This window comes from Bombus terrestris, chromosome 2 (assembly GCF_910591885.1).
Source record: "Bombus terrestris chromosome 2, iyBomTerr1.2, whole genome shotgun sequence".
Lineage (NCBI taxonomy): Eukaryota > Metazoa > Arthropoda > Insecta > Hymenoptera > Apidae > Bombus > Bombus terrestris.
In genome coordinates, this window is record NC_063270.1 from 8,622,638 (window position 1) to 8,649,396 (window position 26,759).

Below are 26,759 nucleotides of genomic sequence, written 5' to 3' on the forward strand. Positions count from 1 at the left end.
TTAATAATACCTTAAATGTGGCAACAAATTGACTTTTTCATTTCCATTAAGCCACAAGTCATGCTGCATCGTGTCTCAACAATATGCTAAAGCGGGATCTAATCATCTCCTCGACATACCTCGTTAATCATCGTCGCCTGAATCCTGCACACAAAGTTAGCAAACATTCGAAAGTCCTTCGATGGAATTTTTCTTCGACCAAGGATCGAATAACGTGAAATAAACGAGCCACTTGATATACCTAACTTTCACCTGTTGCACGTGTGTTCCTACCAGCGCCACGACGTTCCGAAATACTTCACCCTTGGCCAATCTATTCTTTTCTTGTTAGAATGACGAGGCCACCGCCGTTAGCCTAACTCCGTTTGTTCTCGTCGCGTATCCTCTTCTACGCAATTCGTGAACCGCCGTGTTACGAAACTTTGCCCTGGTGAAGTACTCGCACGGTGAATAAAATCAGAGCGGAAAAGAAACGTATCTGTGAACTTTGCAACTAAATACATCGATAGATAGAAAGTTACGTAGAAATAACATGGAAATGTAAAAGATATACCGTATAATATCTTTCTATCTTTAATCAGTTTAAGAATACATATGGTCGAAACATCCTATGCGCGTTTTATCTGTCTCTTCAATGACCCCTGTAAAGTTTCAACCAATTTGCAGACAGTTTATTTGCATTCATAACGGTGAATCGCGGATTTTCAAAATACGAGCGAAATTTAGTTACAGCTTAAAGATAGGCGAGTGAAATTAATAGGTCGGGAGGAAGATAGTTTAACGCATTTATGAAAGATCTCTTATTATAAACGAGGTGCCTCGTAATGACATCGATTTTCTTAGATACAGGTTTGCCCGCGTGTAGTTTATCTCTGGAAAGGAGAATAGAGAGTCTAAAAATCGATACTGTAGAATCTGATTTTTATGTACGTGTATCGCTTTATATTTCCACTTGCTTTCTGTGTATCTTTCATATCTTCGTTCCTTTCTACGTAAATACGTGGAATGGATACAAAACACATAAAAATTAAAAATTTACACAAAAATTGTATACATAAGTTGGTATACGGAAGTTGTAGAAATAAACGGAAAGGAGATTTACTTGGTTTAGATTTCAGAACTCGTGCTACCCAGATAGACAAATAGCGCCTTACTTTTATTCGTCGAATATTTGTCTGTATTAACATAATGGAATTCAATGCCATCGCTGTCGTTACAAACGATTTTTACACAATTTTTTTCAGGAAAATGTCATTCCTACATAGCAGACTTTTATGCCGTACAGTACTCGTAGCAATAAAAAATTGCTTCAGCTAGCAATTAAGGTATTACAACTGTTTTCCCAGGATGAATTCTACAAAGGATAAAAACATTCGATGAATTGCTAATTATCGGGAAAAAATCAACATTTTATAGCTGAACGTTTATCAAACGCGATTCATTATACGTTATATTAAATGTCCATCGATATTAATCAAACCCACGTGAGTGTGCACAGGAGCTTTATAAATAACACGACGATCCACTTAATAACTTTCACTCCCGTAGAAAGTCCAAAGAACAAGAGAAAAACAAACGTGCTACGAGCTAACCGACTTACTCGTGTGTGCGAAGCAAATTCATTCCGTTCGGATGCGCTCTTACATGCGTGCCTTGCGATCGAGTTAGCTGAAAAGGGAAAAATGAGAAGCGAAGCCGGTGACACACGTGATGATGAAACTAATAAAAAAGAAAGAGTCAAGGAAAAACGAGATAAAACACTCGAGACACGGCACTCGCGTAAGATTTACCAAGCCCGAGCATTTACCAACCTCCCTCGATAATACATTAAGCATCGTGTTCACCCCTTTAGACCTTAAGTGTTTATCGTGGAGAAGTTGGTAAAACGATAAAAGAAGATCGTTCGTTTTTCCTATATCGTTTAATCGTGCATCTTTCAGACTCTTTATCTAAGGCTATCGGATTACAACGTTTAATTAACCGATACGCTTGAAATAATTGCTTGTATCCGTTCCCAAACATCCGTATAGAGCACCATAAAGCGGATCGTTTACGGATAATCACGACAGTTGCATAGTTAATTATTTCATTCGTACGCGTTAATTAACACACGGAGTTATTGAATCGCGAGAAACGTGTTCCTCGACTGGTGTATAACGACTATCGAGTACAACGTTTCCTAAACGAATGATCTATTTGTAGAAGTGAAATAGTAAAGATATGGTTCTTTGAATATATAGGATATGCGTAAATTGAAAGAAAGAACTGACGTCGTCGAAACGAACGATTTTCTTCATATGTGTGCATATCGGATGAAAGGCTCGCGGACTGCATGACAGAGAAAAATGAAGATTTTCTGTAAAAGTTGCCCCAACTAATTGTCTTTACTTTCTATGTACGTATATTAGAACGTAGTGGCAGCGGTTTTTCGGTATTACGCAGATCTATTCTACACGGTGAAACCTGACAGATTCAAAAGAAAACGATTAATTACCTCGTTGAAACATGTTTGGCCGCAGTGATAATTCATGATGTGTGTAAAGAATTATTAACGGATTAATTCATACGTCTATTAAGAAAAATAGATTCCGACTATCTTTTAGTTCGTGACTGAATCTTTTTCTTAAAACCTTGCTCCGAATCTGATGAAATTGAAGAAAAAGAAATTTATTACGAACATTTGCCAAATATTAAAATGCCTCTACACGTTCTTTACAGATATAATAGGAGATGGTGCGGTAACAAATTGATCGACCCGATTTTCACGCTACTTGAACTTCGTACAAACAAAACTTGTCGCTTTACGAAACGATTACCTTGAGATCTCCTCAAACGGTGTGACGTAAATTTTACGTTTAGGTTATCGAATTAGCGCACGAGGCGTTTAATCCCTATAAACTTGCTCGACTGTGTGGAAGCACAGTTGCGAATCCGCGTGCTAGATTAATGATCCGCGAATTTTCAATGTGTACGAACGTGGTGATCGAAGCTGCACAAACAGAAACGATGTTGCGACGCTTCGAAACACGAGACTCACGTAAATGCAGAACGGAAACGCTCGTGTTCGCGACTGCCAAGAAATTTCGGTGGGAAAACAAACGGTCGTGGCACGCGCGCGTTTCTCGAGCTTTCGACCGGCTGCCATTGCGAACCCCGTGGAAAATGCAGTCCGGGCGCATTTCATCGATTACTATGTCGCATATTACGCGCCCGCCATCGCCTCCGCCTCCGCCTCCGCCCCCTTACCACCGCCAACCCGTACACAACCAGCCGCCTCCATCGTTCTCATCGACCAAACAAGTCTGTCGAATCTCGTAGAGAAAACGGAGAGAGGAAAGGAGAGTGTTCTTTTTCGACACAGCAGACCCTGTATCACGCAACAACCCCGTAATTCTGGTTGGTTCACTAGCCCTTGGCTCTATAGCCTCCTACAACCATAGGCTAACCCCACACCCAAACCCATCGACCTCTCGAGTACATCACAAGAAAGCAACATTCGAGCGATTAGTTATAAGTGTACAGCGCGTGTGTCGCATGCTCGGTGTGTATATGTATGTGTACATTTATGTGCATCTACGTTATGCGTGTATACACATATACGTGTAAATACTCGGTCAATGTGTAATCAACGTGCGTTTGCGACACGTAGATGCATGCGTTCCATTCCCGACCAGCAACGATCCAGGTGATTCATACACCGCTGTAGCCCCATTTATTATCGCGCGTCTAACCAAATGTATTTTTCTTTATTCGCGTACGAATACGCCGGAAAATGCACATATTATTTTAACCAACTTTCGCGCGAATGCGTCATGCTTAGAGCTGCGGGATTTATTACGTTCGTTTTATTACGAATCTCTGTGCTCTTGAAAAGTTCTTCGAGAGATATTTGGTTTCGTCGAAAGCTATTGCGAATACGATCGATAATGCGTAATATTCGTATCGCCGCGTACTGTTTGGACGAGACGAACTATCCTTGCATACGCGAAGAACGGTACAGGCGTACATATCGAAACGTTTTATAATACATTCCCTGAGACATGTAACCCCATTCGAACGGCAATGCCTGTATTATTCGTTAATGTGGATATTCGTGTTCTCCAGACAGTACGATATCGATATAAATGTTTTCGAGCGTTTCGCGAATGCTCGATTTGGCGAGACTTACCCGTCGAGTTAAGTCGATGAAACAGTATCCAGATGTTCGCAGCCCTACGTGAATGGGGAATGTTCGCGCGTATATTTGTCGTCGGAGGCACGGGCTGGTCGATCGCCCTCGTCGACGAGCTTTCGGTTATGCGAGCTGGTCGTTTCGACGATGCAAATGCTAGCCGAGAGTACGCGTTATGTTCGTCTACATAAACGAGTGCGATCGTACTTGCCTGTCGAGCTCTTTCCATTCTCCCACGCAGCGACACGCACGATTTTATTCGCGGGATGAAATCTTTTGGCCGAAGAGTCCGGCGCTAATCGCGTTTCACGTTCGCACACGGCGTTGATCCTGGATCGGTGGCTCTATTCAATCAACTTGATCACTCTGGGAATTTGGTAATTATCGTCGAACGCGATTACATTCGGGCGAGGTTAATTCTCAGTTGGCGATTGAATACATTGATCGGTGTTCTGGGATGAGGGCGTCGATTAAGTCGGAGAAATTATCGCGATTATCGACCCAATGAATATTTACCTGTATAGGTGAATCGCCATGATTTCTCTTCGTCTTTTTTTCTCGTCGTTCACGCATTCCGTTCCGTCTATGGTAATCGATATCTCGTCCGATATGACGGACGTGTCGGGACAAAAACGATCAAGTCGAGTAACGTGAATCACGCTCGAGTCACCTGTCCACCGGTTCAGGATTAATCGTCAATCGTGCATGGACCGATAAATTCCAGGCAGACCTGAGTCCACGCTTTCTTGCCGGCTGATGGAAAATGGCAATTCGGAACGATGAACGTATCGTTCTGAATGAAATGTATGGCGCCGCGACGTTTCCACAATCGTCTTTGGAACCGCTTGGGAAATCAAGATTTTGCACGAATTACGTTTAATTGTTCAAGCTTCGACCAGGATGTACGATTGAAACGAGAAAATTGCAAAATTAACGCGACGAAAGTTTATCAACTGCCGTACATTTTATTTTCGTCTAAGATGAAAGAGGGATCTATTAGCAGAGCTTTATCTATTATAAAATAATTCCTTTTTTACGCAGAAATCTCAAGAATTCATCATCCGATGTGGATACGAGACAAATTTTACCTTCCGTTTTGTTGGACCAATCTTTTATCGTTCTTTTTATATGCAATTCAATCGAAAATACGACTCGTGAAAATCATGTAGATTCCATTTCAAACGACAAAGTACTTCGAATCGTAGAGAAGTTTAAAATTTGTTTGCGCTCGAAGCAATAGATTGCAACTTAAGAAATATGGTATACGAGGTTCATACGTTATTTTACAATGCACATTACATGCAACGTATTATAAACATGTATCATCGATGTTGCAATACGTAGCTCTACTAAAATATCAATGCACGTATGTGCAATTGCTATCCGACGATTAGTCTCGATACAGCAGCCAGAGTGCTAAGCCACAATCCCTCGGGTTTAAACGTTCGAATCGGGTCACCTCCGTGAAATATACGTCTCGCGATGAATTACGAGAGACCAACGTTCGGAACCGTTCGGATTCGTTCTAATGCCCAACGAGCCTGTGCGCGACGCTATGCAAAACGCGATGCCGAAAATATCATGGAAAAAAGAAGAAATTCTGCTGGCTTGAAAAAGTGACATGATATATCGGGTGTTCCGAGTAACGGTATCCATGAGATTATACGTTGCAATTTGGTTGACTACGAAAATGTTCATTGACGAAATTAAGCACTCTCGCGTTCGTTATATTTACGTAGAAAATACGAATTTTCCTAATTTTCTGATAATGATATTCGTTACGATTTATTGTCACCTTTTCGATGGTAAGAAATTTAATATTCCAGAGGTCGATTAGTGCCTACCACTTGCACTTGAAAGAATTCATTACCAACAAATGAACGATAAACTATTCGAAAAAGAATGGCAAAAGTTGTTAAGATATTGAAAGTTCATCGGGAAAGATCCATATTCGAATTTAAAAATTCAAAACCGATAAAATATTAACTTTGTGAAAATAAGTAGTCGACGCATTGAAAATCAAATTTGCGCTTAAATTCATCACGATCCAGAATCTTTCCGTTCGTTCGTTCCGGTATAAAGTTTTCAAAATTTCAAACGCGAAACTCGGAGCAATTAATTCGAACGACTTTGAATCGTCGGGAGAAGTAGAGTTCGTTCTTTGCCAACTAAATCGAAGGTAGAACGCCTTTCGATGCGCATAATCGGCAGAAACGCTTAAATCGAGTCAGTGAAATTTCAATTTAATATCGGCGTCTCTTTCAGGAAAGTTAGTTAGGTTCGACCGTCGTTTTGTCTCTGATACCCTTGTGGGAGAGTTTGTCGAGCAATTTATTCAGTTTCGTTTATTTAATAAATTAAAAAAAAGAAAAAAGTCCCCAGAAATCCGTTCAATAAATCGTATCCTTTAACCGCGTACTCGAAATACGAGACAAATGGGGAACACTATGTCGAACCGGTTAAACGATCAAGATGCCGGATAATAGCAGGAAGAGTAGTTTAAGGGCAGACCCGGAGGATGGAAATGCCGGTCGTAAAAGTTAGAACACGCTGAACCGCATCTCGTTTGGCTCTCGATCAAAGAGCAACAGATAGACAGGAAGGAGGTAGCGCCGAGCTTAAAGGGAACCGAAGAAACGGTTTAAAAAGCATTCTACGATGGAACAAGTGTTCTTTGAGAGATTTCTATAGTATTCCGTCCGGTTGCTGCTCAAGTACTAAAGATAAGAAAAGATGCAAGAAACGCGTTGAAAAGGAGAAGGCAAAGGAAATTTACAAAATAATATGTATACAATGTGAGCCAATATCTCAATTTTGTCAACACGTTTTGTGAGTACACACGAAGGCAAGATGCGAATGTTGTTCGTTAAAATGCTACAACAAATATACGAAATATGAACGAAGCGATTCTTTGATTTTCAATATCGCACTCGCTTACCACGTCTATATAAGATTACTTCTTATTTATAACCATAGAAGCAAAAAATAGGTCAGAAAAATCGGGCCATCTCGTATAAGTAGAGTTACGTATTGCGCGACAGCTTCAAATTTTGAAAAGAACGATAAAGTTATGGGTAACTTACACAAACGGACAAGTTAAACATCGTAAGACGAATCGAAGTGAAAAATCAAGATAGCGTTTGAAATTTTGGGATGTCGGTAATATCTTTCTTTCGAAGAATATTTTGAAATTTCGCCAGCGACACGGTGAACAAGCGCCGGCCGGTGAACTAGTATAGGTGAAATAAAATAGTATATCAGTGTATGGTGGTTGATTGCGACGTCGATGAAGCAACGAAATACACGTTCTAAAGGGAACGAGTGTTCAGAATGGGAAGCGTAAAATCGAAGCTGCGAGTGGCACAGAACCTCCGAAGAGAGAAACGGGATGAAAGATATCGAAAGTGCTTTGCTTTAATTTCATGTAAAAGACGCGTGAATAAACACGTTGAACGTCGAAGTTTCTCTTTGGGATAGACAAGTGGAGAATTAGATTCGGTATAAAAGCGGATTAAGCGGTTCTTGAAACGTCGCGAGTCGCTCGACGTTAGACAGCGGCAGAAGGCGTTTCTCTCATCGTCGACGAGAATCCCAGGCTTAGTCTGTCGATCGCCACGGATTTATCCTCTCCTTTATATACCAGATACGCACACGAAATGTCCTTCGCAACACGCCATCATCCTCTGAGCCTTCTCCTTGCACGATTTATCGAATACCGACACTGCCGCGCCACGTTGATCTGTGTGCATAGCTGCGAAAGTAGTCGTAGTCGTACCGTAGAAATGAACAGTGACGTAAAGCTGTCGCACGTGCATGCGTGCCCGCTTCGTGTGACCTAGCGAAATGCCACGACCATAAACGTACGCCCGTGTTAATCGAAACTTTGTCGTTGCTAGGTCGACCTCGTGCTCAGCTCGGAGAAGGGCGGCGACCTGTCCGACTTTATCACGAATGGAGAATGGTACCTGATCGGTAAGTACTTTGAATACGCGATTCTCTAATTAAATTAAATTAAATTGAATTAAATAAGTATCCCTGTGTAATTAAATTATTTGACACGTTCTAATATTATTATTAAATATGACCGTTATAATTTTATTGGAAATTCGACATGTACAACGTTCTTATATTATAAGAATTTTTATATATCTATAGCGCCTTGCATTTTTGTCCAGCTAAACTATAGTAGCATACTTTGCGGATATAAATACAAAAAGAAATATTATATGAACTTTGACACTGTAATTCAGCATCGTAATTAACTGGAAATTCATTACCGATTCCTTCGTATTTCCTATTTTGATTACGTTTATGTCTACATTCATAGAATACACCGATAAAGTTTGGAAAACGCTGGAAAAACCCTGTGGGAGGTATAAGAAGAAAGTATATATTTAAGATTTAAGTATTAACGCAATTTTCATCGTTCTTTTCAAAACTTGAACTCATTTCCTCGCAATCTTCCTCGCCACAACAAAACTCCTGCAAATAGCGTTCCTTAATAATGTTTCAACAGGGAAGCCAATTTTCAGGTTCCCACGGTAAAATGCATTTTTCGCTGGACTTGGTTTTCTCGCGCGATATTCGTGTCACCGGCGCGTAAAGGAATGTTGATGAAAATCGTTAGGGTGGCCACTTTCGCGTTTACACGCTGCCAAGGATGTTGCCACGCGGCAAAGACGTCTCGCCAGTTTCTGTCTCGCGTATCCCATAAACTTTCGAATCGATGTAGCGATCGGACGAGCATCTAATAACTTTACGAGACTTCGATTTCGCGCTACCATGTCCGACTCGCTTGCTCTCCGCGGCTTGACGGTATTCCTCTTCCTCTCCGAGAACGGTAATCGCCATGAACTTCCGTTATCTTTTTCGTTATCTTCTCGAGGCTACTTTGGCCGCGTTATTCGAATTTCGTTCACGTACGACGATTTTGTCGATGCCAGCGCGAGCTTCGCGTATGAAAACGCGAGGCCAAGAATGTGAAATGCGACCGATGAATAATGGAGAGTGGCGGAGAGAATCTTAGCGGATGCGACTGGGCGAAATTGCATTAATAAATTTAGCTTTCCTCGCGATTCGGCGACACAAACTTGGTTCGAGAGCCTGTAACCCGAATACTTTCCTCTTTTACGGTTGCTGGCTTATACAGGGAATTTTCAGCGGTGGTATTTGCCTCGAGAAACACGCTAAGGTGATTCTTTGAGAGTCGAGGTAGTTTTGGGGATGGGGGTTTATTGTCGAACGTGTACAACGTAGGGCGACCTGATATGCATAGGTGTCGAGGCGCATAAGACTACGTGCATAATATTCTACCTGGTGGCATACAAATGCAAGCACAAACCAAAAGGGGGCGATCCTGCATGAACGAATAACTCGAAACGATGCTTTGGGAATTTTGAAAACATCATGCCACATTTTTCATCTACTACTCCGCGTAGAATTAGCGCAACTTTTGTGACGCTTGCTGCAAGTTGTAGCAGATAAATTCATCCGAATTCCATTAAGGAACGAGCTCCGTTTGCTCGTAAAAATCTAGTTCAAGCCGATACCAATTCCACACGCCAACGAAGGGCACTCGACTTTTGGCCGAAAACTTTTTTCTTAAGAATTCCTCGTTCGCTCGCTTCGCTCATGTGTGAGATTGGTATCGGGATTGGACTAGATTTTTACGAGCAAGTGTTTCTTTACTATACAAAAATAAGTAAATCCTGTAGATTTACAAATCAGTTTTTGTTAATAATTTTTTGAAAAATAACGCACGACGGCTAGAACCTTCCGAAGTTTATCCAGAAGTATCCACATATCATACAAGGTCCTGACCACATTTGTCAGGATCAAAGCAATTGGGACTGGAGCACCTTTTGTCAACATTTGCCAAACAAGGTTGCAATTCTAACGTATGAAACAATTTATGCTAAAGGTTAATTCCTTTTTTTTAAATCCCCAAACTCCCTTTATTTGCGTACAAAAAGGCACAGAACAATAGAAAGCAAAGTTAAACATTATGCATTATGTTATTCATTTTGAAAAAGCACGAAGAGCAAAAAGATGGTTATTATATATTTCGAATAAAACTGCGAACAATAAAAGTCATCCGCGTCTCGTACAGAGACGCGCGGTCATCGAGGTCATTAAAATTGCATATTTCCACCATAAGGCAGTCACAGATGTAACTTTTATAATGTTTGCAATTAGGGCAAACGCATCGCGTGGGAAATTAACGTCATCCGAGTGCAAATGTCTGGCAAAAGAATTCCTACAGCGCGGCAACTAGCGAACAAGCCGCCAGTTAGAATTTTCTTACCGATTGAAAATAATTAAGGTAATTAAAAACCACGATTCCCTTAGCGGGACTATCGACTCCCTCGAAAGTCAGAATTTTTAAGTGCACGTTTTCCATTGTTCTATTTTTCACGATATCGGTGTATCCTTATCAGCTGTATTACGTCGATTGACGTTAAAATTTTTCATGAAACGACGAGAAATTATGCGTCGAAAGGGTAAGATGGGATACACAGACACTAGATCGGTGTATATGAAATTAGTTTCTTTGAAATTTAAATTTGACTGTCTATTACTTACCAACCATTAAATTTTTTCCAGACACCAATTATCGACCACATTGCAGAAGAAATTTACCATAAATTGCGTGTATTTGCGTGCGTATTAGAAAATTTGTAATAAAAATATGAAAACCTCGTTATGGACACCACGAATAATCAAAATATTTGCGCTGTTACGATTAGGCATTAATGGAACGAAACGTTGGAGGCGATCGACGAAGGGAGAGGGTCGCGTTTATAACGACAGCGTACGATTTCAAACGAACGTAGCCAGCTAATAAAGGCAGTTAAACGGAAATCACGAGGTGCCCTGCTCGTGTTTCCGCGGTTACTTCTACTATGACTAAGCTTGGCTACCTCGACGATGCATACTGCGCCCCGTAATTTGGAATTAGTCTGAGAGTTCGTGTCATGCTCGCGATGTACGTTGCTCGCGAAATTAGCGAACCGTGTAACCAGTGGCAGAGCCAGTTTGATCAAAATTACAGGTTGGAAGCTACTAACAGTATTCGCCGATTTCTACTTTCCGCTTGGGGATCAGCTGTATCATTGCGGTGTTCATAAACGTATATTTGGTACTTTATTTAAGGCAAACGATTGTTTATCGATTTAACAGCAGGTTTGCGTCGAATATGCAAATAAAGATCACGAGTTATAAGATATACCGAAACCTGTGAGCAGAGAGATTTTGAGCCGAAAATTTTAACAATTTCTCGACAGCACGCTTTCGGTTTTGCGGGAATAATTGAATCTTGTCGAGCGAATGAAGAGTGTTTTAGAAAGGTTTCTGATGGACGTGCCTGAGTTTCTTCTAAGAGCGTCTGCGTCGAGCGAAAGAAGCAGGAAAATAGGAAAAGAGGAAAGATAAAGAGATAAGTGGCTAGAAAGGATTAATCGATCAGAGTCAGAGTTCAGAATCAGAAGTCTAAAGCTAGCCAAGTTGAAAATAGAGAATAGGGAGAAGAGGAAAAGGAGCAGAGAAAGCGGATGAAAGATGAAGAACGAGAGAAAAGGGCTTGTGTTATAAACACGAAGTTACTGCAGATATCGATCTTGATAACGTACGTGTCTCGATAAAAATCAAATATAATCGTCCTAGAAGCGATTCGCAGAAAATTTATATCGACTTCCTATGCTTCTTCCGAGGCCAATGAAGTCCGCGTCCCTATTTAAGGAAACATTTAACGCAATCATCGTATTTAGGGCACAAACGGCTACTTAAACTCGTATCGGAACTTGCGCCGTGCCAAATTACACCGTCGCGTGGAACAATAACCAAACTCACTTTCGCACACGGTCAAAAGCAATTAAGCTTTACAACAATGCCGGCAGCAATGATTTGAATTTCTGCGTTGTCGAAACGAGTATTACTCCTCTAGGTATCGACGAGTATCAGTTTCGTAACATGGTTCGATGCGCTTTCGTTGCAGGAATGCCGGGCAAGAAGAACACGATAACGTACCAATGCTGTCCGGAGCCTTACGTCGACGTCACCTTCACCATACAGATCCGCAGAAGGACTCTGTACTATTTTTTCAACCTGATCGTGCCGTGCGTGCTGATATCGAGCATGGCCCTCTTGGGCTTCACCCTGCCGCCAGATTCCGGGGAGAAACTCACCTTAGGTAACGTAACTCGTAGCATGCCTTGCCTGCCAGTATTACACCAGCCAGACAATATACACCTTGTTCTGTTTCGTTTCTATTCTTCCGTTCGTTCTTTATACTGTCTCTTTTTCTACCTGTCTATCTCTCTTTGTATATGTATGTATGTACACATACACTTGGAGTCTTGCGACTGTTTGATTGATTTAGTCGGATTATGTTTCTACGATATATACTACGTTGACCACATATCGCCACTGAACGCTGACTATCCCGCGTTTCTTTCGTTTCGGACGACGAAAAAAGGAAGCGAGACACGGCGCGGACGAGCGATGCACCTGACGTCGTTCATCCTGAATTCTTCCTATCGTATAATCAGCGACATAAAGTGCAAGCGAGGATCGATGTTTTACATTTGCACGTTGTGGAGCAAAGAGCCAGGCGCTAGTAGAACACGATCGAAACTGGAAGAACCATGGATATGTCAAGTATAAAGTTGTAAAATCTTGCTGCTACGTTATCCCTAGGAAATCGCAACGACGTCGCATCGTTCGTTTGCGCCGGGTTAAAGATCGAGATCTACCACTGATCTTCGATCTCGCAGACAGCCGGACGACATTGCGAATACAACACGTCGGACGACATTTTCGACGTTTTACGGTTCCTTTGGTTTTAACGTAGAACTCGCATTTTCCACGATTCCTCCTTGTCTAGAATCGACGAAAGTGACGTTCAGGTTATAGAGAAACTTGGAAAGTTTCGTTCGCCAACTTCCAGATCGCGCGACGAAGCTGAAACGTGACGAGACTTTTTAATCTCGAAGAGGGAAATCGTTCTTAATATTGAAACATTTGGATCTTTGCTTTCCGCCGATTCGATGGAAGAATCGGACACTCGAATTCGCGCTTACTTTCCGTAACATCTGCTTCGTTTCATCAATCTCTGTTCCGCTCTGGTATCGAGCTTCTTCGATCTTCCACCCCGTTTGATTAACGTTTCGATTTAATTGCTTTTGTTTGCAGAGAAAATTACGACGGCTTCTTGCCGATTATGGATGAATATTACTTCGTATTTTAGGGTAGTTACGGTGTAGTAGTTTATAATGGTCGTTCAGGTTTCAAATTTACTCTTGTAGATTTATTCTAGGATACCTCGTGTATTAAATGCAACTCGAACATCAAATTTAAGGGGAATTTAATGGGATGCTATAGTCTTAAATATGCCGATAAATTCGATCAAAGTATTCATCGAAATCGATCGAATATTTCATGTATATTACCGATATAATGGTTTATTTATTCGCTGGTTTATTTTTAATAAATGGCTACTAACGAGGGAAATTTCAGAACCTGGAAATTCAAAAAGTTCAATACTTTGGATGCATTGATCTTTTTTTTTTCAATTCTCTACACTGTTGCAGTTATAAAAAAAAAGACACGCAACTCCTTCTCAAGTTTCTTTTTTCGATATTTCTCATTATTTTCGAGATAATTTGAGGGAAAAGAAAATTTTACATGTTTTCCAAGATACGATTTCGCTCTCTAAATTCGCATTGTAGTATCAACGAAAAGTACGTTCACGTTATGGATGATTTACTTGCACACAAAGTTCTCTCTTGTACGACAAATACTAAATATATAAGGGTGTAGCGTATTGCAACTAGAATTTGTCAAATTTGCATCGCAAATTTGTATTCCGTATATTCAGTTTCCGGGGTGCGAAATTTAATGTTTAATTTCCACGAGCCGAATTACACGTGTAATTTGATGCATATTTTCTCATTTACAAGGATATGGAACGCTTTTAATACGTTCATTATACTGGTTACATTTAGGAAAAAGAGGAATGGGAAATCCAAAAAATTTGACGATATTTCCTTTAAATCGATGATTGATAACGTGTCTATGTTTTATAATGGTTTCAAAATCAATAATGCAGTAATTCTCGGTAATTAATGCAAATGAAAACGTACAGTTAATACCAATCTATACGTATTACCGAATTCTATGTAGTAATTTGTTAGAGAAGTATCGTTATATTTCTGATTACGAAGTCGATAAGAATAAAACACAGGATAAGTAAAGAGAATTACTAATTTGTGTACAAATTATTAAAAAGCTAATCACTGTTTAAAAAACCATAATTTCTAAATTGCGAATTCGATCGTTCTCGTAATTCAAAAATTTCCAACCTTTCGTAAAATTGTAACGCAGTTGCAAGTTTAGCTTATTTAGCTCTTCTCGTTTAATGATATAACGTCGAAGATAAATATCGAAGAAAAGCTGAAACAAGCACAACAATGGATATGCAGCAAATATTTTTTGCAGTTCCTGACAACAATTTTTCACTGGATTGATAACTCGCATATCGACTATTATTTTTCCTAATAATTAATTCTATTCCCGCGAAAGTGTTCTACAAACAACGTGTTTCGTATTCTTTCGACGTCAGTGACAGAGATAGGTTCCCTCGTAAAATGGCAATATCTATGAAGGGACCGTGTTCCGTCGGTATTTTCGTTTGCCATACGGTTGCCATACGGTTGCCAGTCGAGCATGTTCCCGTCGGGAACGTCACCTGATCTCAATTTTGGATACGGTGCATCTCGCGAATTACAGCGGGGAAAATCTGCACAATACTCGGTGCATTATGCACGCGTCTACGCTGAAGTTCGCCACGGTCTATCTATGCTTGATGAGGCTGCAACTGTTGACTTTGAAATACGTCTTCTGGGATGGTCGGCTGGCTCTGTGGTCGCAGACTTATAGTTAACTATTAGGTAACCCAGAAATAAATTACAGTTTTCCGGCACGAAGTTCTATCAACTGTGTCGAGAAACGAATTTCTTTAATCCTATTTCCTAACGAATCTTTATTTATCTTTATAGAATCTTCGTTGAAGATAGATAATCAGATTTGGGATTTGCTATCGTGAATAAAACTATCGTTCGGTGTCATTTTCCTTAGAATTTACGCCACCTCTTTATAGACGCCATTCGTGCGTTCTCGTGTGAGAAACATGAAATTGCCTGAAAACGTTGAGAAGTGTAGTGTCTGTAAAAGAAAGCTACAAATGTTCTTTGCACCTGTGCATCCGCGTAAACGCAAACATAAAAGAATATGAAGGAAAGCTGCAGTTGGAAATATTATGTCTTTCTTTATTATCATAGTTTCACTTGAGTAGTTCATTCAAGGAACCATTCAAACAGTACGGTACGTTCTAGATAATACGATAATGTGCTTAGTGGCTGCGAAACAGATTGAAGTGGAGAATATCGTAGAATAAAAGTTATCACGGGGAAGCAACAATTAACGTTTGTTAATTAAAAATAATTTTAAAAAAAATCTGAAACAATCTTTGTGCGAAGTTGATTTCATTTCCAAACTCGTTAATAAAGGTACTTTCGTCGAGTCGTCTCGATGCTTCGTTTAATGCATAAATCACTCGATACAATGGCGATACGCGTGATAAACTTTCGATCTGTCGTGTTAGTTTGTTGAAACATGTCGAGCATCGAGGTGGTCTAACAAGAATAATCGTCACATTTTATCGTCCACCTTTTCGATAGAACGCGTAATTGAGAGGTCGAACGACGTCTGCCAGTGCATCCAGTGAAAATAAAAAACGATCCGTTAGAAATATTGATTTTAAACAACCGTTTCATAACTATATGCGCCAAATAAAATTCTACGCTCGTTTCGCCTACGCGTTGTACTCGTTTTTTCCAGCCATCGAATTAATTCTTAATTCTTTGATATCGACGCGCAACAACTTTCGGTGCCTCTGCCTTTTCGAATGGAGCGAAACGCTTTTCACGTGAAATAATCCGGTGCTTGTGGTTCCAATATTTAGATTTATGGCGAGAGACGTTGCGTATGGACTTCGACACATTTTCTTGTTTATTGTACTTTACACGCGATTCTTACTGCGATCTGCCAAATGATCGATGGTAACATACGATAAATTGTCAAATTGCCAGTGAGATCGTTGAAAGTAGTTTGAAGAAGAAAAAAGTGTTCGAGTTTCGAGTACGTGAGCTTTAGCATCGATTTATGGAATGAAAAGAACATATATATATCATGTGGGAGCATACAAAGAGGACTTTGAAAGTTTTAATATAAAATACTAATGTACTTAGGAGAAAAGGCGAGTCTGTATGATAAAACAGGATACGGAAACGATAAAGGGATCGAGATTACGCTGTTAAATAGACGATTCTCTTTTCCGAAATGCACAACGCTTATAAACTGTATATGCTACAAACATCCTAAACACCTACACAAAATGCAACGATGTACAGAAAGTAATTAATCGTAGAAATTTATTTAACAAAGTATCGGAAGAATAGTTTGTCTGTTCGAAAAACTCTTGAACCGAGATAATCAGTTCAAATACGCTTGAAACAGTCAGTGACAAAGCATTTGAGTAAAGCAAGAAGAATCGTTTAGAACCCATACTGCGAACAAGATTAACTTCTTGCGCACGTAACGATATAAATGCGACGATGAAGCGTTCTGAGAATGAGGTTTCGAACAGAAGGCGGGGAAATTCAATTTTCATTGGACGCGTCGCAGGCAACGACAGGACAAGATCGATGTTGGCAGGGATTCGGACTCTCGTCGACGTTATTCCCCGTACACAATTGCTGCTATGCACACAAGCCCGTGTATACACACAAATACGAACGTGGTCTGCATGCCGCGTGTCCCGTGAGCCTAGACCGGTATATAATTTTCCGAACATCGTCCGTTCTGGGAAAACACCGTGAAAATGCTTCGTCTCCGGTCCACGATCCCATTTGGGGACGCGCGTGCCGATGGACACGCCGTCTCTGCGGTGACGTGATTTTTATTCGATCGAGATCGAGCCACAGGCGTTTCACAGAGTTTCAAACAGCGCAGTTATTAAAGGCGGCGTGTTTTCAATAAAATTTCGACGCGTTGACGAACAGTTGGTAAATTAGTTGCGGGCATAGAAGCAATTTGCGATAGAGTAATAAAAAAGTTGTAAAGTGTGGAATTTTAAGGAAAATTCAAGGGTTGGAGGCATTTTTCGTCGAAATTCAGATTTTAATGTATGTTAAAGAAAAAAAGGTGAGCCCACGTTGCTGTGCAACATTTATGTGCCTTCTACAATTTCCTTTCGCGTTGTGAAAATGGAGCTACCTGTACCTTTGACGATGTGGCGTTCATATTGGTGCAAGAAAAGCTTTAGGCTTAGGGATTGTCTGATTCTTGCATTAATTTAGTTCTGCGAATGCTCACCGGAGACGATAAAAAGTATTCGAATAATTTTTTTAAAACAATGTTGTTGGTTTAAGTAAAGGACAGTTCTATATTTTGGAACAGGTATAGTTTATCTTTTCGTAGCGAAGGTTTGCCTGGGACCGATATGTGCTCGCAGAATGCCTCAGGATCGGTTTAACAGAGTTTCCACTTTTGAAAGCAATGAACCAGCATTTTCTCGTTCTTCTCGACAACCTTATTCCGAACTGTTTCCTACGAAGGAAGCGACATTTCACGATATAATGACCCTGGTCGAACGATACTTACTTACCTCCTGGCGACAAATGGTATTACGAAAACATGCCGAAATAATCGCCAAAAGATGGAAATACAATTGAATAATACAAGTAGCAACAGCATTTTTGTAAAATATTCCTATAACCATAACTATCTTCGTATTTGTAATATTCAAAGTATGAATTAAAATGATTTGTTCGCAAAAATATATCTTTCTTCCAATTAAACCTATAATAGAAAACATCAAATTAATAAAATTTGATCCAAGAACCAGACTGCTACAAGATTTGTTTATCGCCATATATAAGTTTTTGAAAATTGAAAATTTTTGCTACGAAGTAGAATGTATTTAAGGAGGAGGTCACGATTAATACATTGACAAGAAGAAATATTTTAAACAGTTTTTTTTTTTTTTATTTCGTGTTAAATTAGTAAAATTACAGCTGCATGGTTCTTGCATCGAAAGCTTCAATTGGACATGAAAATTTTAGCCGTTCGCGTTTAATGATGAAAAACGAACGTGAAACGTCTAGTTATCAGGGGCGTAGCTTTCATCTGTAAATACTGATGCGAAATATTCCAAATGCCTGTAATTCGTCGAATTTCCCAAACATGTTGATAATATCAAGTTATTCGAGATATTGCACCGGCGTGCATCTACTCTTACCTAATACCAGTACTATAGACCATTGGTCGAAGGAGGACGAGAGAGAGTGTAATATCATAGAAATTCCATTCCATCCGAGTTTCATCATCGCCGTTAGCCCAGGTAGACTCGATGTAAAACGAATTCCGTTCGAACCCGGTTCAGAAATAAGATTCTCCTTAGAAATTCCGATTAGTCGGACTGTGCATGCATCGAGATGCTGGGAAGGCGATGTTACAATCCTCTAATTTCTTGTCAATTTCCGCGATACGATTGAACGAGGTAAAGAACGTGACCTGACGCCAGCTATGAAACGTATTGCAATCGAACGTCTGTCTAATTCCGATATTGGTCTGTGCGATTCTACATCGGAAAATTCTTAAGCGAAATTTCGTGTCTCGGAACTTAAGACCGCAGATCGAGAACTCTGGATTGCGTCCACAGAATTTGTTAATTACCTGCTGTAAAACGATGAAACGAAATTTTAATCTTCTAACTTTGAGTTTCGTAGTTAAACTGTTTCGAAACATGGCAGCGCAGGATACGCAACTGATAGTGCACGTATAAGGACGCGATGCAGTAGATACGAATACGGCAAGCAACAATTGAATCGCGGAAGAGCTTGGCCGTAAAGTTCCGGAAAGTAGCATAAGGAACCAGATAAAGATAAGAAGCAACTTGAACGATTAAACTGATTTTCTGATAAATTTTCAGCGTCTTAACTTCCTTACCAACAGCAAAGATTTTTGTAATTAAATCGTAAACTTGCCTCATAGGAGATAAAAATTGTACAAGGTTTTGCGATTCGCGAGCTTTCAAAGATGTCCTTTACGTGTATGGATAAAAACACAAACCACGTAATATTTAACAATAAAATAATAAAAGTGTAAAGAGTAATTAAAAAGAAAGTAGATAAATCATTATTTGGTAGGATCTTTTCTAAACTTGATACGCTATTCAATTTACAAACAAATTATTAAAATAAGCATTTTACGGGAATTAAGTTCGTCAATGGCATATTAAAGGCTTCGTAATTATTCAAGATCTTTCAGTAATAAGTAACCAATTAATCGACTCGGCTTTGTAGCGAATAATAAAATTAATCGAAACTCGATTTATCGCTACAAAAAAGCTGGAGGATTAAAAAACTATCGACGAAGAAGACTCACTTTATTACATTCCTAACAAGTGTTCCCATCACACGTGAAGCATATTTTCATTTAATTTTTCAATTCGATCAATCACGCGCACTAAATCCGTTACGAGCAAAAAATGTAATCGACCAAACTTAATAGAAAACGCGTCCCAACTCATTCGAGGCTGAAACCGATTAATCTTCGCGACCAGCTTATTTCACTGTGATCGCGAACGAACGAGACGGGGGAACTGCGACAAAAAAAAAACAAGAGTAAAAGAAAATCGAACAGTCTCTGGTTGCAGGCACTTCCTAAATCTGACACGGACAATAAATCCAGCCCCTTGCAGTGCCGTCTTGATTTATTAAAGAACGTTTTTCCTTCTACCTATGTAACGTGTAATTCTCGAAAAAGAAGGGACGACAAAAAAAAGCCGACACGTAGAAAGTGGCCTGAAAGCTTTTCGCCACAGAGAGGAACAAAACGCGAAACGTTGCATAATCAAATCCCTTTGAGAACGCGAGGAATGCGTTGGTGTGTGCCCGTGACACGGACCGTGTCTGTGATTTCAGAGTCGCGTGGATGTTCGCTCGTTGGCAAAGAACAAGGTATATAGAGTCGGGAAATGGTCGGAACGGCGCAATTAAAACATAACTGCGGCTCGTTTGACAGACTATGTATGTCAGAACTGCGCTCTCTGGGACGAAGGTGGGACTTATTAAAAATTGCCTCCGTTTAGTGTAATTTTAACGAAACGCGAATGTGTCTTCGAGACTCCGAAAGAGTCTGCCATAATTCGTTTGATCTTTTCTTTATTTTTGACCCAATGTCTTCTTTATTATATGGTTGAACGCGAAAGAAGAAGATATAACGCGTGTTGCGCAGAAAGCGTTAAAACTATTTTATAAATGTCAGAATTAACGATAGCCATCGTCGGATTCACGCATTGGCGATAGAATACCGAAAATCACGTAAGTTTTCTTCGAGCATTGCCAACTTTCTGTATCTGGAATCGCGATTCTATACGAAGTGGAAGCTCATTAAGAATTCGAGGAACGAACGCGACTCGCTTTTTGAAGCCTCCTTTAGCAGAGGAAAGACTTCTCCGTGTTGCACGTCTTGAACTGATACGCTTGATTGTGCCCAATTATTATATATCGACGTATACCAGCCCAATTTCCGTCACAAGTGCAACGGAAGCTCGTGGCAATCCTTTTCGAGGTAGCTCGAAGAAAACGTCGAGCTTTGAACACTTTCTCGAAGAGAAAAGCACAAAAAGAACGTCAATTACGCGAAGAATCCATAATTTCGCGGTAACATATTTCCTCTTTGCCCTTTAAATTTTATAACGTTCCACGTTCCAAATATTTCTATCAAGGGTTTACTTTCCTTAAAATTACCACGATGAATTTATCGATTACGAAACAGGGTAAGAATTTATTTCCCGTAAATAAATTATATGGCTCCCCTTATCGTGTTGCGTATAAATGTTCGTCTCTGATAGCCTGAAAATCGATGTTAAATCCTTGTAGAAGGAAAAGGTAATACGTAATAGTAGAAAAGAAAAAAGGAAGAGGAATGGAAACACTCGGTTGTTTCGCACCTCGTTAACTTTCTCCAACTTCTATCTTGAAACGTTCTATCTGAACATAGCTGATGGGTCTCTTTGAAAGTCTCAAATCCGAACCTAGTGCCTATTCACATTCGGCAAGTAATTACGAGTTAGTCTCGCGAGGAAACGGAAGAAGAATTGCCGCAGGAAATCTGAATAAGAAAGATCGAATCTCGCGGTATCTGCGCCTGGCGCTCGCCTCGTTTTCCCGTTTCCCTGTCATTGTTATCGGACCATCGCTTCTTTGTCCTTCCGCCAACGCGTTCTCCGTCATTGTTGTCGCTTTCCCGCGGCACTCACTCATCCGTCGGTCGGTTTAAGCCCGAAACCCGAACAGACTGTTCGACGAAACGAGAAACGCCGGTTCTCCCACGGAAACTTGACGAATACCGGCGGTGCTATTTCTTGTCGACGTTAAACAGGTTTGGTAATTGTTTTACGGGATTGCGAGAAAAGCGATTTGATCTAAGCTAGCTACGGATGAAAACAAAGTTAAGACAAACAAGGCTTTTCGAGCTAACTGAAATAGAATTAACGTTCACGTTGTCTACCAGCGCAACACGCTTCTCAGTGCTTCGTTCATCCCTAACGAAGAGTTTCCCTTCGTCCGATATTTAGTTATGTTTGTGGTGTTTGAACGTTATATTTGATACTTTTCTTTTACCGGTGTTCTGTGCGGAAAACGAAGTCTGTATTATTATAGCGAAGTTTCGTTACCATCTTTAATGAAATGAATACAGCTTTTGGTTCGTGACATTTTCCCTGTTAAATAACGTAATTTTATTAGATAAAGCACACCGTAAAATGTTCATATCGCCGATAAATTACATGTAACACAACTCGTTTCTGTCGTTATCTACCTGTGCGAGAAAATCTACCCAGTGAAATATTTCCAACTGTTTAAGAATTCTCAGGTATCGTGGAAAACTGTTCGAATCTATAAATTTATACGACGTTGCAAATGCAGCAGCTTGGATTCCCTCCACTTGCCGAAAGTTTCAAGTTGAGAAAAAGTTTTAGGGATAATATTTTGACAGAAGTCAATTTATCAGAACGCGCCATCCTTCATTCTTAACCCGTTTTCTTTCTCGGACTTCGAGTTGCTTTTGTTCCGTAATTAATCACCGGGCAAGTTCGGTCTCTCGTGCGCAAGCTTTCTTTCTGGTTTAACGCCGACTGAAAGTTTGCTAGACGAGATAGGTCAGGGAGCATGGTCGAGTTCAGTCGAAACGTGTTACAATCTCGGAAAGGTCGATATTATGTACTCAGAATTTTAACAGCTGCAGCGAATCGTCTGAAACTCCATCGACGATACTCTGCGCTATTTCGACGACAAAATCAGCGCGCGATATTTTTGAAGGAGTATATTTCACGTTAATTACCATTCATTATAGTAAATAACGACGCGTTATTTATTTTCCATATTCTATCGCAAGCAGTATTTAAGAACGAGAGGGATACGAATAATCTGTATATCGTTTGTAAAATCGTTTTTATGCGAAGATTACAGAGGAAAAGCAGGATAAGTCGCATTTCCTATTTTTGCAGAGAAGCGGCTTTAAATTCAGTAGAACGTCAGTCAACGTTGCCAAAATTATCTGTATATTTGATCTTGTAGCTAAACGTACGCTTTTTATCCTCAAAATTTTAAAAATATCGACGAGGCATATACGATTCGATAAAATGCTACTTCTATGGGAATACATTGTCCCTTCGTGCTTTTTTAAATGTCGCGAGGAACTCTTAACGCGCAGTCTATGAAAAGTAATTACGAGCAGGTGGCCGAATATTTTTGACCAAAAATAAATAATAAATACTATAAAAAGCGTTATCATCGTTGATCCAAGTAAATACACAACGAAAATCATTATTGCAATGGATGGTGAAAGGTGTCGTATTATCTGGCACTAATTGAAGAGCATATTTTAATAAATATCAGCGAAGAAAACTGGAGGCGGCGCCCAAGCTTTTTCTTCAACAACAACAATTTCCATCCTAGTGAAGAGCTTATTATCACGGGCAAAAATGTAGCTCTTTAGGCACTCTTAGGCATTATTGCGACGTCTATGAATGAAATTTCCATAATATTATGCCGCTGTAAATTCCGAGCGGCCCAGCCACCGGCATCGTGAATTTCATTTACCGGATAAATACGGAGCGAATGCATGCGCAAGGACTGGCGTTAAGGCCGAGCAAAGTGACACCACCCTCTTCGTGGAAAGTGCATTTGATTGAACATTAGCATGACAAAGGGTTGGGACGAGGCCCGCGAACAAGCATCCACTACGTTCCGCATCGGCTGAGAGTATATCGCCTCTCACCTTGCCACGATTTTCACGTCACGAGCCACGATTGTTTGAAACGTTTACGTTCGAACGTTCGAGGATGCTCAGATGAAACGGAACAAATTCTACTCTCTCAAGGAAATCGTACGCGGATAAATTGTGTTTGATGGTACGGTGTTTTAACAGCTTGCGTTGGAAATTCGATTTTCGTATCTTGAAAATCGAAATTTTCTATTGGAAATAGCAAACAAAGGAACACGACGTTTTCAGTGGTTTCGTATCGCATAATATCTCGACAGAAGGATATTGTCTGAAGATTCATTTGTAATTTTAAAACGTGAATTTTTCTCGTATTGGTATCTGCTATATCTTTTATATAGATGGTGATCTATTAAAAGAACAGGACGCTTCGCTTACTTGCACGATTTCTGCGAACACTTGGTTAGATAGCCGTTTGGAGCTCGAGAAACCAAGAAACATGGCTCTTCGTATCGCTTTAACCGAACAGAGCTAATGGATTTTGATCAGAAGAACGAAGTGGTTGTACCGCAGAACTATTATCTCGTGCGATCTAGTTCAGAAATATCGATTAAGACACGAAATAATTTTTCACGACGAGGCTTCGTTCACGCTGATGCCACATTTAAGCCTTCGATGCAAGACATGGTAGATCTTCCAATGATATCGAAAGTCTAAGAAAAATACAACCGAGCGTTTCTCTGTGTTCAAACACACTATCGCGGTAAATAAAGAAACGTTATTACAGACACGATAAAATATTAAAAAACGATACGACTGTTTGACCCGCTAATTAGAAGTCCTAACACAATTTATTCGTTCGGAAATTGTATATTAATTCGAACGATCCATAAACGAAATTTCGAGATACTACATAAAATTGGTTGTCTTAAATGATTTATTCCGGATATGCTTGTTCAAAGCTGTTTCTACTTGAATGAATTCCGATGTACAAAATTCATTCGAATTTTGTTGGTTTCCTGTACTCTACGTATAACGAATTCTGTAAACCCAGACGAAACAGTGTATATATTTCAGTTACATAACAGGAGAAAGGTACGGAAAACTTTGGGAAACTTTAAAATTAACAACAGTCCCTCAGCCTTGTACAATATGTATTATAACAACCAAGTCCTTTGGCTAACGTGATTTATGTTTGATCGTTTTCACGTTCCTTTGAAAGTTTTGCGAAGCTCTGACTAGCAACAACGTTACAAACTTTCTGTTTTAATCTAAAAGGAACTACAGCGATTACTAAAACTGCACGATTGAATAACACGTACTTGCTCAAACCGGATAAAACACTAAATGACGATGGAAGAGGAGAAGCTAGTTTCTGCGATTGTTTAATTAATTTAGATCTCTGCCTCTCAAATATCGAACACTGTCAACGCGAAAGTTTTGGAAACGCGTGCACAAAGACCTACAACAGCATATGTTCGGTGTCGTACCACGTTTCGCGCAATTCCTAGCACCGGTTGTTTCCAAGTTAGTATAACTAGCGATCTCGAAGCGATTCGTAAATGATCCGTACAAACGATGTGATTTATCGGCAAAGCACACGGCGATGGTTCGCGACCATTCGACCAAGAAAACAGCGAACGTTTCTCTTCTGACAAATCCGTATACTCGAGATGCAAATCCCTTCTACGAATGAATGTATGCTTTCTGCGCCGGAATTAATCGAAAGATTAATGTCACGCGACGAGAACAACGAATTTTCTTGCAACGAGTGAAGTAACGTATTGCCCTGAATTTCGATAAATCCCCTTTATGGATATTCAATAGCTTTCACAAGCTTCTGTATAAAGAACGTTTATCAATTTTTTTTATCGAACTTTTATTCAACATTTACTTTTCATATTTCCTTAAAAAAAAAAGACCCGAATTTTTTTAACAAAATTATTTCTTCCCTTTGATTTCTAATATATTTTTGAAATAAATTTGTAAAAATTCTCCAAGATAATTCCAAGATAAGTGAAATCAATAAAATGATTAGAATCGTTCGCAATTTCAAATTATTCTATTTCATCTTCGGTTGAAAACAAAATTTACCGTAGCTCAAGTCAACAGGCTCAGCATGAAAAAGCTAAATTTGCAATATGTACGTGGCAGCTGAAGCTTCTATGAATCAGCTTTGCATATTAATCGAATGCGCATCGGCACGCGTGTTGTATAGCCACGAAGCCTGTCGAACGGACGCTCGAGTCTAATCGCAAGGAACTAATTACGCTTTACACGGTCCTGATCCCATTCTCGACTTCCTGACCAACAAATTTCGATGTTATTGGCGGTTTGCCACCTGCAACCGATGCATCTTACAGCCGTTTCCGCAGCGCGATTTCGCCGAAACGTGATCCCGAATTCTTTCCCGGATCGTGTCGAATACTCCCTGCAAACGAACCGAGATATTCGCGAAAAGAATCGTAATCCAAATTCCAGGAGGAATCCCTGTCGGACGAATTAAACCTTTTTCTATTCGATGAAGTGGAAAGTTAAGGTTGCAGTGGCGAAGTATTGGCAAAATTTCGACTATTTTGCTCCTAATTAATCGTCTACTGCGTTAGATGTATACTAAATAGTGGGAAAAAGTATATTTGAGAATTCTGATAACACTGTCTTTGCACAAAGTAGGATGTAACTGAGAGGCTGAAACTCGTCTGGAAATTTATTCGTGTTTCTATATTTCAGACACCTAATATCACGGTTCTATTTGTATAAATGAAAATCTACGAATTAAGAAACGAAATTTTAACTTTGTTCAAATAAACGTAATTTCAGTGAGACCTGTCGTACGCAGTCACAGCGAAAACCCGAAACAAATCGACGATGTGAAGCACACATCCGATCAAAATATTGTAACCGCAACGCGTTAATCCGTCTTCTAAATTCTCCATTATGGGAGCTATGGAAATTTACGTAGTCTCCTGTGTTCGATAACCGCTATATTTGTTGAACGTGAACAGGCAACTAATGTTTATCTTGGACCATGTAAATTCTCTGATAATGGACGTGATCTAACGATGATCTACCATATGCCATATAAACGTCATTCGTGTTCAGTCAAACTCGTTCATGCAGAAGAGTGATCCTCAAAAGTGTAATAAGTTTCTATAGCGATGTGATCGTATAGAACATTTTCCTATATTTTACAATCTCTCTGTTCAAGCGATAAATCAAGGGTCAACGAAGAATCAACGAT

General features: G+C 39.9%; 1 protein-coding gene across 4 annotated transcripts in view; it reads left to right on the forward strand.

The window, feature by feature from the left end:
* LOC100643274 (neuronal acetylcholine receptor subunit alpha-7) overlaps nt 1–26,759 on the forward strand; it is a 264,223-nt gene that overhangs the window by 163,051 nt on the left and 74,413 nt on the right. For all 4 annotated transcript variants that reach the window (XM_048414508.1, XM_048414506.1, XM_020867826.2 and 1 more), the window contains exons 7-8: nt 8,068–8,143; nt 12,165–12,359. In XM_048414508.1, the coding sequence (XP_048270465.1) occupies nt 8,068–8,143; nt 12,165–12,359 (271 nt within the window). The remainder of the gene's footprint in view (nt 1–8,067; nt 8,144–12,164; nt 12,360–26,759) is intronic.